This window comes from Canis aureus, chromosome 18, assembly GCF_053574225.1.
Source record: "Canis aureus isolate CA01 chromosome 18, VMU_Caureus_v.1.0, whole genome shotgun sequence".
Classification (NCBI taxonomy): domain Eukaryota; kingdom Metazoa; phylum Chordata; class Mammalia; order Carnivora; family Canidae; genus Canis; species Canis aureus.
In genome coordinates, this window is record NC_135628.1 from 8,688,669 (window position 1) to 8,703,075 (window position 14,407).

The 14,407-nt window shown below is 40.4% G+C and overlaps 1 protein-coding gene across 25 annotated transcripts in view; it reads right to left on the reverse strand.

Moving 5' to 3' along the window:
• The window catches only part of LOC144288551 (uncharacterized), a 200,659-nt gene that overhangs the window by 110,069 nt on the left and 76,183 nt on the right, over positions 1-14,407 (reverse strand). For 8 of the 25 annotated variants that reach the window (XR_013356487.1, XR_013356490.1, XR_013356486.1 and 5 more), the window contains one exon: positions 5,809-5,895. The exons of 10 other annotated variants lie outside the window; for them this stretch is intronic. Coding sequence is in view for 3 of the 15 variants with exons in the window: in XM_077856126.1 (XP_077712252.1) it covers positions 5,809-5,895 (87 nt within the window). In the remaining 12 variants the exon portion in view is untranslated. Of the gene's footprint in view, positions 1-5,808; positions 5,931-14,407 lie in introns of all 25 variants that reach the window. 7 more of the 25 variants (XR_013356485.1, XR_013356488.1, XR_013356496.1 and 4 more) reach the window with 1 other exon arrangement.

Genomic DNA, 14,407 nt, shown 5'->3' on the forward strand with positions numbered 1-14,407 from the left:
GGCCCTGGAACTCAAAATAGGGAACTTTAGAAGCTCCTGTGAGAGACTTTCCTGCCTGAAAGGTGCTCAGTGGTAAAATGGGGCAAAACCGAAGGAGAGACAGTGAGGTCTCAGTATTCCCAGAGACACGGAAAGTACAGGGATGCCTGAGCCAGCAGAGTTCCCAAGCTTTGGAGTGAGGAATGGATTTGGGTCAGTGAGCCCAGGAGAAAGCTCAGCTTGTGCCATAAACCAGGAACCAGGACTGGATGGGGTTACTGCTCTCTGAGCTGGGTCCCTGCAAAGGACTGGAAGGCAGCAATACTCCACTTTTGCCTGAGAGAGCTGAGCGGGTGCAGATTCCACCAGGTGACCACTCTGTTCCAGGGCCTTGCAATGGACAGAAGCAGGGCAACCCTCCCCTTTCTCTGGGAAGGGCAGAGTGGATGCGTGCCAAGCCAGTCTCCCCACAGGGGCCCTGCAAATTGCACAAATCAGTGTCCCCTCACCTGCCCCCAGACAGGATCTGAGTGGGTGGGCACTGTAGGAGTGTGCAGTTTGGCACACACTGGGCTCTCTTGGCTCTGGGGCTGGAGATCTGTGTGCAGCCAATTTTTTTCCCCCTTTTCCCCTCAAAAGAGGAGCAGCCTCCAGGGAACAAACATGTCACACACTGAGTAAGCTGTTTGTAAGCAAACAGCTTACACTGAGCCCAGCCACCTGGCAAGGGGCGGGGCATCTCTGCCTACACACAGACACCTGAGAATCAGCGCAGCAGGCCTCTTCCCCAGAAGACCAGCTGGAAGAACAGGGGAAGAGCAAGGTTACTGACCAAACAGTACTGGAAAGCTCCAGGACTGAGGGAAAATAGTATCTAGAACTCGAGGTTATTTTTCCTATGATCCATTTATCTTTCAGGTTAAAATATTCCAATATTCTTTCTTTTCTCTCTGTATTAACTGTAATATTTTATCAATTCTTCATTTTTAAGTTTATTTTTCTTTCACATTTTACAGCTGCAGGTTATAGATATATTCTTCATTTTTTACTTCCTTTCACCATATTCAATTTTATTTTTGTATATATATGTTTTGTTTCTCTTTTAATTTTGGAATTTAATTATTTTTTAAAGATTTTATTTATTTATTCATGAGAGACACAGAGAGAGGGAGAGACATAGGCAGAGAGAGAAGCCAGCTCCATGCATGGACCCCGATGTGGGACTCCATCCTGGGACTCTGGGATCACGCCCTGAGCCAAAGGCAGACGCTCAAACACTGAGCCACCCAGGCATCCCTAATTTTAGAATTTAGTACCTTCTAACATACTGACCAAAATAGACTCAGAACCAAGGGGATCACTATTTTGGTCCACTCTGTGAGATTATATTCTCTCTTCCCCACTCATGTCCCCTCCCCTTTTTTTTTGTTGTTGTTTCCCTCTCTTTTTTTAACTTGCTTTTCCTTTTTCTTGGTCTTTTTTCTTCTATTTTTTGGCCCCTGGCCTCTTCATAATGGCCTAGTGTGTATTTTGCTTGGGTCATGGTTGATATTTTTGACTCTGCTCATTCATACAGCCATTTTGCACTGGACAAAATGACTAGAAGGAAGAATTCACCACAAAAGAAAGAACCAGAGGTAATACTCTACCACAGATCTAATGAAAAAGGATTTAAGTAAGATTCAGGATTATAATTATAAAGTTACTAATTGGACTTGAAAAAAAGCATAAAAGACTCTAGAGAATCTCTTAGTGCAGAAATGAGATCTAATCAGGCTGAAATTAAAAATACTCTGAGATGCAGTCTAAACTGGATGCTCTAACAGCTAGGGTAAATGAGGCAGAAGAGTGACATAGAAAACAAGTTGATGGAAAAGAAGGAAGCTGAGAAACAGAAAAACAACTAAGCGTCCACAAGGAGATGCTCCGACATATAATAGTGAAGCTTACAAACTTCAGTGATAAAGAGAAAATCCTGAAAGGAGCTCAGGACAAAAGATTCTTAACATATAGGAGGAGAAATATCAGATTAACAGCAGACTTCTCCACAGACACCTGTCATTCAGAATAGAAGGCGAGATAAAGAGCTTCCAAGATAGGCAGAAAATGAAAGAATATGTGATCACCAAACTGGCTCTGTAAGAAATATTAAGGGGGACCCTATGAAAGGAAGAGGAAGCCCAAAGAAACAGTCCACAGAAACAGGGACTGAATAGGTATTATGATGACACTAAATTCATATCTTTCAATAGTTACTCTGAACGTGAATGGGCTAAATGATCCCATCAAAAGACGCAGGGTATCGGACTGGATAAACAAGCAAGACCCATCTATATGCTGTCTACCAGAGACTCATTTTAGACCTAAGGACACTTCCAGACTGAAAGTGAAGGGGTGGAGAACCATTTACCATTCAAATGGTCCTCAAAAGAAAGCTGGGGTAGCAATCCTCATATCAGATAAATTAGAGTTTATACAACCCTCCCTCAAAAATTTAGGGAAATCACAAATACACAAGGTAACCTTACAGCTAAAGCAGCTGGAGAAAGAATAGCAAATAAAGCCTAAGCCAAGCTGGAGAAGAGAAATAATAAAGATTAGAGCATAACTCAACAAAATGAAGACCAGAAGAACAGCAGAACAGATCAATGAAACTAGGAGCTTGTTCTTTGAAAGAATTAATAAGGTAGATAAACCCCTAGAGCCAGACTTATTAAGAAAGAAAAGAGAAAAAATTCAAATTAATAAAATCATGAATGAAAGAGGAGCGATCACAACCAACACCAAGGAAATACAAGAATTTTAAGAAAATATTATGAGCAACTATATGCTAACAAATTAGGCAATCTGAAACAAATGCATGCATTCCTGGAAACCTATAAATTACCAAAACTGAAACAGGAAGAAAGAGAAAACCTGAACAGACCAATAACTAGAAAGTAAATTGAAGGAGTCAGCAAAAACCTCCCAGAAACAAGAGTCCGGGGCCAGATGGCTTCCCGGGAGAATTCCACCACACATTTAAAAAAGAAATAAAACCTATACTACTGAAGCTGTTTGAAAAGATAGAAATGGAAAAAAAACCTTCCAAACTTGTTCTCTGAGGCCAGCATATCTTGATCTCATAACCAGACAAAGACCCTATCCAAAAGGGCAGTTACAGGCCAATATCCCTGATGAATACGGATGTCAAAATACTCACCAAGATACTAGCCAATAGGATCTAACAGCACATTAAAAGGATTATTCACCATAACCAAGTGGGATTTATCCCTGAGATGCAAGGGTGGTTCAGCACTCGGAAATCAATCAACATGATAGATCTCATTAATAAAAGAAAAGACAAGAACCGTATGATCCTCCCAATTGATACAGAAAAAAGTATTTGACAAAATATAGCATCCTTTCCTGATTAAAACTCTTCAGAGTGTAGGGATAGACGGAACATGCCTCAATATCATAAAAGCCATCAATGGAAGGCCCACAGAGAATATCATTCTCAATGGGAAAACACTGAGGGCTTTTCCCCTAAGGTCAGTGGACAGGGATGTCCACTCTCACCACTGTTATTCAACATAGTACTAGAAGTCCCAGCCTCAGCAATCAGACAGTAAAAAAGAATTAAAAAGTATTCAAATTGGCGAAGAAGTCAAACTCTCACTCTTGGCAGATGACATTATACTGAATAGGAGAACCCAAAAGATTTCACTCCAAAATTGCTAGAACTCATACAGCAATTCAGGTGTTAGCAAGTATATATAAAAAAAAAAATCTGGAATGCTCTTAGATCGCTGGTGGGAATGTAAAATGACGCATTTTTGGAAAACATTGCGGCAATGACTTCAAAAGTTAAACACAACTATTGCTATAGGTAATTTACAATTATCTAGCAATTTTGCCCCAAGATACCCATCCAAGAAATTGAAACCTTAGATCCATACAAAGACTTGTACATGAATATGCATAGCAATCTTATCCACAGTCGCCAAAGACTGGAAATAATCCAAATGTCCAGTGGCTAGTGAATGGATAAACAAAGATACAGTGTATTTTCATCAAGACAAGGATCCCTATGTTGCCTTTTGATAACCACACTCCACTCCTTTGCTACTGAATCTCCTGCCCCTCTCCTTCCCCCATCTCCTGTCTGCTCCCCAACCACCACTGATGTGTCCTCCCTCCGCTTTTATAATCTGATGATTTCAAAAGTGTTATACAATGGAATCATATACATAGTACACAACCTCTTGGGATGGGCCTTTTTTCAATAAGTGTAATTCCCCGATGATGAATTCAAGTTTTTACATACCTCTCAATAAGCCATTCTTTTTATTTCTGAGTGGTATTCCACGGTATAAACGTATCAGTTTGTTTAACCACTCACTTAATGAAGAATATTTGGTTATTTCCTAGTTTGGGGCTATGATGAATAAAGCTATTTAGAAATTCATTTATAAGTTTTTATATGAGAAGTTTTTATTTCTCTGAGATAAATGCACAAGAGCATAACTGCTGGACTGGATGGTAGTTGCATATTCGGTTCTTAAAGAAACTGCCAAACTTTTTCAGAGTGACTAAGAATTACCTTTCAAAAAGTAGTTCTGTGTATTGTTAACACTGACCACATAACAGAAAGAAAAGGAAGATACATTTTTATTCAAGCTTAGGTCTTTTACAGGAATAGGAAACTAGAATTCTATGCAGACCCTCTTCTCATAGCTTAACTAACAAGAAAAGGTGACAGTGCAATATTATGAAGTGTCTTTGAAAGAAAAGCAATTTATTAATAAATGCAAATGAAGATTTCATAAGTATTTTGAACATTGACCTAGGAGCCCAGTATCAGTAGCACTTGATATATTGATATAATATTTAACATGGAGCATATTCGGAATGTTTAACTTCGCATTTTTAAATTAAAATGTGGCAAACATAGTCTGCATGTTCCCAATATGTAAACCTGTTTATCTTGGTTTACTTTTATTACAGAACAAGCTCTCAGAAATACAGATGCACCTTCTCTTCCCAAAACAAGATAAACTTTATCATTTGAGGTTGAAAAATAAAAGTTTCAGAAGGTTTCTGAATAATGTAGAAGGTTCTAGACCCTGAGACAACACGTTCTCCTTATGAAATCATTATTGCACAGCAAGTAATTTTGGCCCAGTCTATTCTTTTGAAATATGAAATCTAAAGGAGTTATATGCAGAAGATGTTTATGTTCTACATGCACTAGGCCATTCCCAACCTTGAGGCTTTTCAGTGAAGTATTTATCTCTTCTAAAGCATTTGTTAAAAGTCATCATGGGAATCAACCTTCATGAAGACTATTCAGTATTTTCTTCTTTCTCTATTTACCAGCTGCATAGCTTCTCACTCATTCCAGTTTACATTTTCTGCTATTCTCTACACAACTCTATTCAACTACATCTAAATATCTGAGTGTAGGGAGATCACAGTTTCCAAGACATTTAGTGTAGGATGGGAGGTTTGCAGGATCCTTTTATAGATCCCATCCATAGTGACATTTCCACCATCAATCTTTCCAGGTTGGAACTGCTACTATGTTTTTTCTTTATTCCTATCACTCTCATTCCATAGCAACATTAATTTCCCCCTTTAACATTTGTATTAATACACTGTTTTCACCTTGACAGTAAAGGTTTTATTTACATTATTTTTCTCTAGTTAGCCCACTAGTACTCCTTCCTTTTCCATAATCACCCCCTTCATGGTGAATTTTTATTTCTCATTGATGTGTTGTAATTGTAGCTTAATTGAGGGAGTTAGAACTTTTCCTTATATTTAACAAGTACAGTACATACTTACTGAGTGGCCACTATTTCCACTATGATCTCTCTGCAAGTCTGTGGTGAGAAAGATGGGTACAGTTCTTGCTCTGATGGCATTTACAGTCTAATGGTGGAGACAGACAGTAAGCAGATCATCACCTAAGTAAGTAATTCCATTGTTAGCAACCATAAAGAAAAAAAGTACTAGGAATATATACATAAGGGGTCTTATGGTGATATGGCAGGACTTAGAGACTAGAACAAATGGTGTTCATCCTGAGATCTGAAAATGAGTGGAGTGAGAATGGGACATGATGAATATCACTCAAGTGGCAAAAAAAAAAACACGTTGGCATAGGTAAGAATGCACTGAAAAATCACTGTGCTGTAACTCGGAGTCAAGAGGCAAAAGCTGGGGAGGAGAACAGGAGCCAGGTCATTCAAATTTGCATTTGAAAAAATTTTAAGCAGGGGAATGTCATGATCCACCCCCCCACACACACATCATGAGCAGATGTGCAGTTTAAAAGGATCCCTCTTAGAAAATGAAATAAAGTACCCATTCTAGCTTAGGGTGGAGAATATAAGTAGATGAAGGGAGGCCAGTTAGGAGCTTTTGCAGATGCTCAGGAGAGAAATGACGGATTTCTTGGATCCATGTGCTGGCGCCAAAGAAGAATAATACCTTAGAGGTAAAGCTAGTAAGATGTAGTTTTTAAAGATTTATTTATTTATTCGTGAGAGACACAGAGAGAAGGCAGGGAGATAGGCAGAGGGAGAGGCAGGCAGAGATAGGCAGAGCCCGATGCAGGGTTCGATCCCAGGACCCTGGGATTATGACCTGAGCCGAAGACAGACACTCAACCACTCAGCCGCCCAGGTGTCCACAGTAAGATGTGGTTTTTAGCCAGAGCAACTGACTGGCTTGGGTAGATTTCGGGCATATGGCTTCAGTTTGGGACATACTGAGGATGGGCTAGAAAATGAATTCCACAAAGACAGGGTTTTTGCTTATTTTGTTCACTACTGCAGACCGATGCCTCAAGAGATATACAAATGGAGATGTTGAATAGGCAGATTAATTATATAGATTTGTAGCTCAGAAGAGAGGTTTGGGTTGGAATTTAAAATGTGGGAGTCAACAGAAGAGATGCTCTCAGGAAAATGCCAAACTCTACTGGAGAAGGCGGGAGGGTGGAAAAGGAAGATCAAGGCCTGGCGTCCCGCTGACTTGCTTGCCAAAGCACTTCGTGATCATTCTCATCACGTTGAGATGAATGAGATCCTGTGTAGTCCACGCTCAAAAGGGGTCCTGACAGTGTTTAGGTCCCAGGGTCTCCCACGTGCATTCCGCTTGGCCATGTCCTACCGGAATCCTCAACCCTTTGTCCTGTGTCCTGTGTCCCTTATTCCTCTCTCCCCACTCCTTTCAGAAGTGGGAAGGAAGAAATTAGGAAAATGGTTAAAGTCTAAAGTGCAACCTGGCTGTATTGCCGAGTTGTCATGGAAGACGGAGATTTAATGCTTTACTCATCCTGTCAGGTCCCATTAGGCCAATAGGATATACTTTTAGCCAGAAAGGTACGTCTAGGTCCTTTATTAAGTCAGCTGTTTTCTCCACCTGTCTTCATGACAAAGTCTTCCTTCTTCTGCTTCTTGAAGAAATCCACTCTCCTATTTCTCCCTCTTCTTAATGCATCCAGAGCAGAAAGAAGTTTGGCCATCTCCCACATACACTTGACATATTAGTTAACTTAATTTATTGTGGGGGAAGAAAACACTGCCTTTAGACATTTTGTATTATTCTTTTTACATGAACATGGGCGTCCTCAGCATCCTTGTACTGATCAAATGAGTTTGAATGTATACATTTTACATGTAATTTGTCCTTAATAAAAATTCTTAAAAATTGTATCTTCTCATAGCATGACCATTTTTAAAGATGCAAAACTTCTAAAAACCAAACTGGTCAAACCAGTTTAGAACCAGTTTCATTTTTAGAATTACTTTTTTTTTTTTTTTTTTTTTTAAGAGACAGAGAGAGCACATGAGGAGGGGCAGAGGGAGAGAGAATATCTTAAGCAGGCTCCACACATAGAGCAGAGCCTGATGCAGGGCTTGATCTCATGACCTTGATCCTGAACCAAAATCAAGAGTTGGACACCCCAAGAATTATTTATCTTATCTTCTATGACAATTAATTTAAAATGTAATGTGCTTATTATATCCATGTCTCAATGTTATTTTCTAGGACAATGTGCTTGTTAGAATGAAAACTGTCTTAGGTAGTCAATATAAATTGTCACCAAAAGTGGAAAAATCAGAAGTCACTGAGAGTTACAGTAAAGAAAAAGAGAAACCCCATAGAACCTTTTGCTGTGTCTATAATGGCTAAACATTTCTTTCCTAATCATGAAAAATTATTTCTTTTCCAAAGATAGAGATTACAGCTACACTCTGCTTGAGACCCTCTTATCAGTACATGACTGCCTAAAAATCTCTAGTAAATAAAGGTCATTGAATAAATGTGATTATTAGCATAACTGATTTTATATCATTAGTTGAACAGATTTTAAATTTTCCCAAATAGTATTTTTTTTTAAAGATTTTATTCATTTATTCATGAGAGACACAGAGAGAGAGGCAGAGACACAGGCAGAGGGAGAAGCAGGCTCCCTGCAGGGAGCCCGATGTGGGACTCGATCCCAGAACCCGGGGATCATGCCCTGAGCCGAAGGCAGATGCTCAAACGCTGAGGACCCCAGGCATCCCTCCCAAATATTATTAACACACTTATTACATGATCTTAGCAAAAAATACTGTTGGTCTAATGAATGCATTGTTAGCCCAGTGAAATGCAAACAGGCTACCCTATACAATGGGAATAATGATGCTTGCCTCATAAGACTGCTGTGAGAATTAAATAAATTAATGTTTGGGAAGGATTCAGAACAGCCTCTGACACAAAGCAAGCCAGAGGAGCGTTGGCTGCTGCCGCTGCTGTGACCACTTGCAAATGTGGTTCACGTTTAGCTGCATTTGAGATCCTGCGGGGTGGGGATGACAGCAATGTGGGAAGTACAAGTATTATTTTACAATAGGTTACATTGGCTACTAAGCAGAAATTCTGTATATACAAATTATTTTTAAGGGACTAGAAGAGCCACTATTCAAAAAATTTGTTTAAGCATAGAATTGCTTTGTCAGGAATGCCGAGTATGCCCTTCAAGTCAGTTTCCCTTCTGTCACTACATTCCTCCACAACTCTTTTCTTTTGCTTCTGTGACAGCCTGCTTGAGAACAGTTTAAGTGTGGGTTAGAAGGGAGTATGTTCCAAGACCAGAGATGGCAAACACCCTTGCTAATACATCTTTTTCCTTTTTAAAAAAAAAAAATATTTATTTATTCATGAGAGAGGCAGCGATATAGGCAGAGGGAGAAGCAGACTCCTCATGGGCAGCTTGATGTGGGACTTGATCCTTAGACCCCCAGGATCATGACCTGAGCCAAAGGCAGACGCTCAACCACTGAGCCACCCAGGTGCCCCTGCTAATACATCTTTCAAGTCTGAAAATTTCTTATTTACTTTTTCCATTATCAGTCATTCTTACCTTTCCTAACATGGTCGTACACTAGATCTCAGTCTCCTTTCCCACCCCTGATGATTATTCTCTACTTCCACTCCAAGTTTGTCCTCCTGACCCTCAGCCAGGGTTTTTCTAGGCCTCTCTCAATGCTTCCTGGACTATCAGGTCAGGGTGACCACTGGACTTTACCTCTGAACTATTCTATCCCTTGATTCCATACTCTTTATTCAGACCCTGTGGCAGTTTCTCTGGTCCTACCCTCCTGTCTCTACAGTTCCATCTGTTGCTGCCTTCACCCTTGCATGAAAGACAGTTGAGGAAATTGCCATGGACCCACAGATTTCTGTATCTTTGATGAGGTAGAAGTCCTCTTGAACTTTCCTCTTGCTTCCTGTCCTGGATTTCCTCCTCCTGCCCACCCCGAGCATTTTGCATAAAAAAAAATAATAATCCAAGGAATAATGGGCATACTAGTGGGCAGTAATTAATTATTACCGATTTCAAAGCAGTTTTCTCTCTCCCCATGAAATATAATCTTCAGTGAAGAGCTGAGTTATTTTCTTTCTGGGCTCCCATGATAAAGAGGGACCCAACCCTAGCTGGAGTGAATTGACTTTTTCCAAACAGATCAAAAGAAAGGCCTCACATTGTGGCTCAATTCCCCAACGTGCACATTAGTGCAAACACCTGGAAGCCCAGCACACTGGCCAGTTTTCTGCCTCCTTGCAGTCACAAACTAAAACAAGTTAGATTCACAGGCCCACTTCCAATAAGAGCTTTAGTCACTCCCATGGGATGATCCAAACTTAAGGATTATTGATGTGAATCCACACAGACCTATGGCTGTTGAGCTAAATCTCAAGAAGTAGAGGTCTTTTCCTCTCTTTTATTGTTCTTCAGCTGCAAAATTTCTAGGGCTTATTCAAGGGGAGAGAACCTACCAGTGATTTTTTTCAAGTGAGCCAACCATTGGAACATTCAGCAATAAAAAGAAATGAATTACTGATACATGCACCAACATGGATGAAGCTTGATAAAATTATGCAGAATGGAAGCCAGACAAAATAAGAGCATATACTGTATGATTCCACTTACATAAAATTCTAGAAAATGCAAACTAATCTATGGCACATAAAGTAGTCACACTAAGTTGTAGAGAGGTCACAAAAAGGAAAAAGAAGAAAGGATCACAAAGTGGCACAAGGAAACTTTTGAAGGTGCTTATTGTTTTGACCTCGGTGCTGGTTTCATAGGGGTGCATATGTGCCAAAACTTACCAAATTATCCAGTTTAAATATGTACTATTTATTGTAGGTTAATTATATCGCAATAAGGCTATTTAAAAAGTGTATGTCCATCTCCAACTATTAATATGGTATTAGGATATTACTAAATTTCCTAATATTAAACCAACATTCCTAGAATAAATCTCATGTGGTCATGATATATTAGCCTTTTAGTGTGGTATTGGATTCCATTTGCTAATATTTAATTTTTGCATTTTTTCATTCATTTTTAAAAATAGCTTTTTTATAGTCAACATTAGATAATTCCTTTTTCTGAATTCCTTATGATCTAGACCTATTGTTTGTCATGTTTGCTGGCTTTCACTCATTAGAGTTGTTTTCTTATGTCTGGCAATTTTTCACTGGGAATTTTTATTTGCTTTAATCAAATATATTGGAATCCTGAAGGCCTCAAGTAAGAGATGCTTTCTCTAGGATTATTATTTGCTTATGTCAGGGACCAGGGAATACTTTCAATCCAGGACTACCTTATTTTCCAGTTTGGGATTTTCCTGCTTGTGGGTAGTATAAATTCAATGCAGAATAACATTAAAACCCCAAAGTCACAAATGGATAAGGTTAAAAACACTCAGATGAGATGATAATGTTGTTTTCAGCCCAGTGCTACAACCCAGGCAGATTTCCACTTAGCTGCTCTCTGTTGAGTGTCGGATATTTCTCTAACACACAATTTTGTGGAGATCACATAGCCCTTTCAATAGGTTATGACTTTATATATACATTTCAAGTTCTATTTCCTTCATTTTCACGGCCACAGGTCTTACCCTTTCATTTCCTTAACAATTATAAAACCCGGTACTCCAGATTCCCACCATCAGTCTTTGTTCCAGGATAGTCGGGCTTCTGTGTTCACTTGCCACCCTGATTTCAACTCACAGTTTTTTCTTTTAGTTCTTGGGACTCTTCCTTGCAAACTCAGCCATTTTTAAAAGTATATTTGTCATTTAGGACTTATGTGTATTTCGGCAAAATGGTTTATCAGAATAGCTGACCAATATTAATGCTAGAAATGGATCCCCACTCTTTCTTTAGTATGAAACCTTTCTCTTCACTAAAGTGGACCTCTGTGTAACATTTGATCTGGTCAGAAAACAATCAGTAGATGAACACAAGTCTCATCCACATTTCTTAAGGCTATGCCATTGGGCTTTTTAAGATCCTAAAGACCTTTAGATTTTGGTGAATGCTTTTTCCAGAATTTTCTGGACTGTTGGTTGTGGCCAGTAGGGATGGAAGACACAAATATCAAATGCTGATGGTACTCTAGCATGTTACCAAGAACGAAAGCTGTGACTTTTTCAGTTCTGATTCCCCGCTCTTGCTCAGGTACTGGTCATTAGGATTTGCACACTTTATTAACTGCTCATTCACTGGATCATGACTGGTGACCATAATCACTCACCACTCAAACAATGAACTCTATCTCAGAGGACCACTGAAGTCCAGATGGCTTTTTTAGAAATACAACACAATCTTTTCTTTAGCATCATTGTGAGTTCAATGAAATCTGAAATATTCCTAAGAGGTTGAAGTGGATTAATCAAGTCAAGCTCTATAGTTCTCATCAACCTGCCACAAGGGGTGCAGATCATGTGTGAGAAGCAGCCCTTCTAGTTCACAGGTCAATGCCACAGAGAAGGTGAAGACCAGCCTTGGTGCTTGGCCTGGTGCAATTACTAAGGACCACTCTTAAGAGCCACACCTGTTCTTCATTACCAAGTCTTGCATTTTTTAAAAAAAGATCTTATTTACTTACTTGAGAGAAAGAGCACAAGTTGGGGAAGGGGAAGAAGAAGCAGACTCCCTGCTGATCTTAAAGCCCCACTCAATTCAGAGCTCATCCAGGATCATGACCTGAGCTGAAGTCAGACACTTAACCAACTGAACCATCCAGGTGCCCCTAACATCTTAAATTTTTTAAAGCCACTCCCAACTACCTTGTGTGTGTATATTTCTAGGCTAGATCTAACCAAAGACAGAATATTCCCATCTGAAAAAGGGGAACAAAGCCAAGGGGAGAGGGCACAGTGTTCATTCAGTGCCTATGGCCTGACCCTGTGGTTGCCCAGTCTCTCCTCCTCATGGCTGACCTCTTCATAGTGGTACTCAAATTGTTGTATGCATTAAGATCACAGGGGAACTTGCTAAAAATGTTTTTTAAAGGTCCTGGTTTTATGTTAAAACTAGTGAGAAACTGAGGGTGGGGGGTCTAGAGTGTTTATAAGTTTCTCAGGTGACACACAGCTGGTCCCAGCACCTCACACTGAGCGACTCTTGGGCCTGGATTCTGGATACTGGAATTACTCTTGGCCCTCAGATATTTGCTCACTTTGTTTGCCTCCTATGTCTACACATGTCTGTTTGATCTGATCCGTTTGATCCTGCCTTCCATTTCCCCTCTAGCTTTTATCTAACTGGGCTATAGGTCCTTGCTTCAGCTGCCCACTTCTGAGCCTGCCCTGTCCATGCAGCCTGGCACTGCCCCCACAGCTGATCTCATCTGGGCTGGCTGAGGAGTCCAGCTCCTGATGCAAAACCTGTGTGTGATTTTTCAGGCCTGACCACAGGCAATTACAAGGTCTTTACCTGGCAGGCCTCATGGGGAAACACTGCCCTCTGCAAACTCAATTTGGTGCACAGCCAATAGGTTAATGTTTCCGAAGGGAGCTTCAGTCAAGGACTCAAGCTCGTCTGGTCAGCCAGGCTCTCATGTATATTAGCAATTCCAGCTCAGGCAACCTTCAGCCAAAGGGACTCTTTGGAGGCCTCCTCATTGGGGGAGGACCTTGAAGACACTTTTTCCCCCTCTCAGACCAAGTACCCCATGCTCCACCCCTAGCTCTTATTTCTACCACTTCTTCCCCCATAATAGGCATGTTGTTCCATGTGGCAAAATGGAACTGGGGGCAGCCTTCACCTCCTCTGGTTTTAGCCTCTTATAGTATGGCCATAAGTGATTGAAGGCTTCAGTTGCTTCCATCTTGTCCTGATGTTTTACTGGCTACACCAAAACCTAACAGCTCAGCTCCCTCTTCGGGTTAGCCGAGCTCCTGGTAGCTGGGATCCTAAGCCAAAAAACTTACTTTCAGAAACTGGGAGATAATATAATTAATTTGGGGTAGGTCAGTTTTTAAGCTACTACTTTGATGCACAGCGTTAAGATAGCTAATACTGTATCATCTTTCTCACTTACCTTCTTGTCTACATCTGCACTTTAAACCATTTCAAAGTGTTTCTCACATCTATTATCCCACTTCTTCATAAATACAATAGCTAACATTTATAGAAAATCTAACTTTGTGCCACTGTATTAAGAATAGGCAATCTGGGGATCCCTGGGTGGCGCAGAGGTTTAGCACCTGCCTTTGGCCCAGGGCGTGATCCTGGAGACCCGGGGTCGAATCCCACGTCGGGCTCCCGGTGCATGGAGCCTGTTTCTCCCTCTGCCTGTGTCTCTGCCTCTCTCTCTCTCTCTCTCTCTCTCTCTCTCTGTGACTATCATAAAAAAAAAAGAGAGAGAATAGGCAATCTGAGTAAAGTGCCACAACTCTCTGAGATGGGTCCTTTGACCATCTCTGCTTTATAAATGAGGAGACTGAGGCACTAGGTGCTAAATAACTTGCCCCAACTTATATCTATAGAAGTGGAGTCAGCATTTGAACCCTAGCTCTTTACTACTACAAGCAACTAGAACCCAGAGAAATGATGCTATTTAGGTAAGGCCGCATAGCAGGCTAGTCCC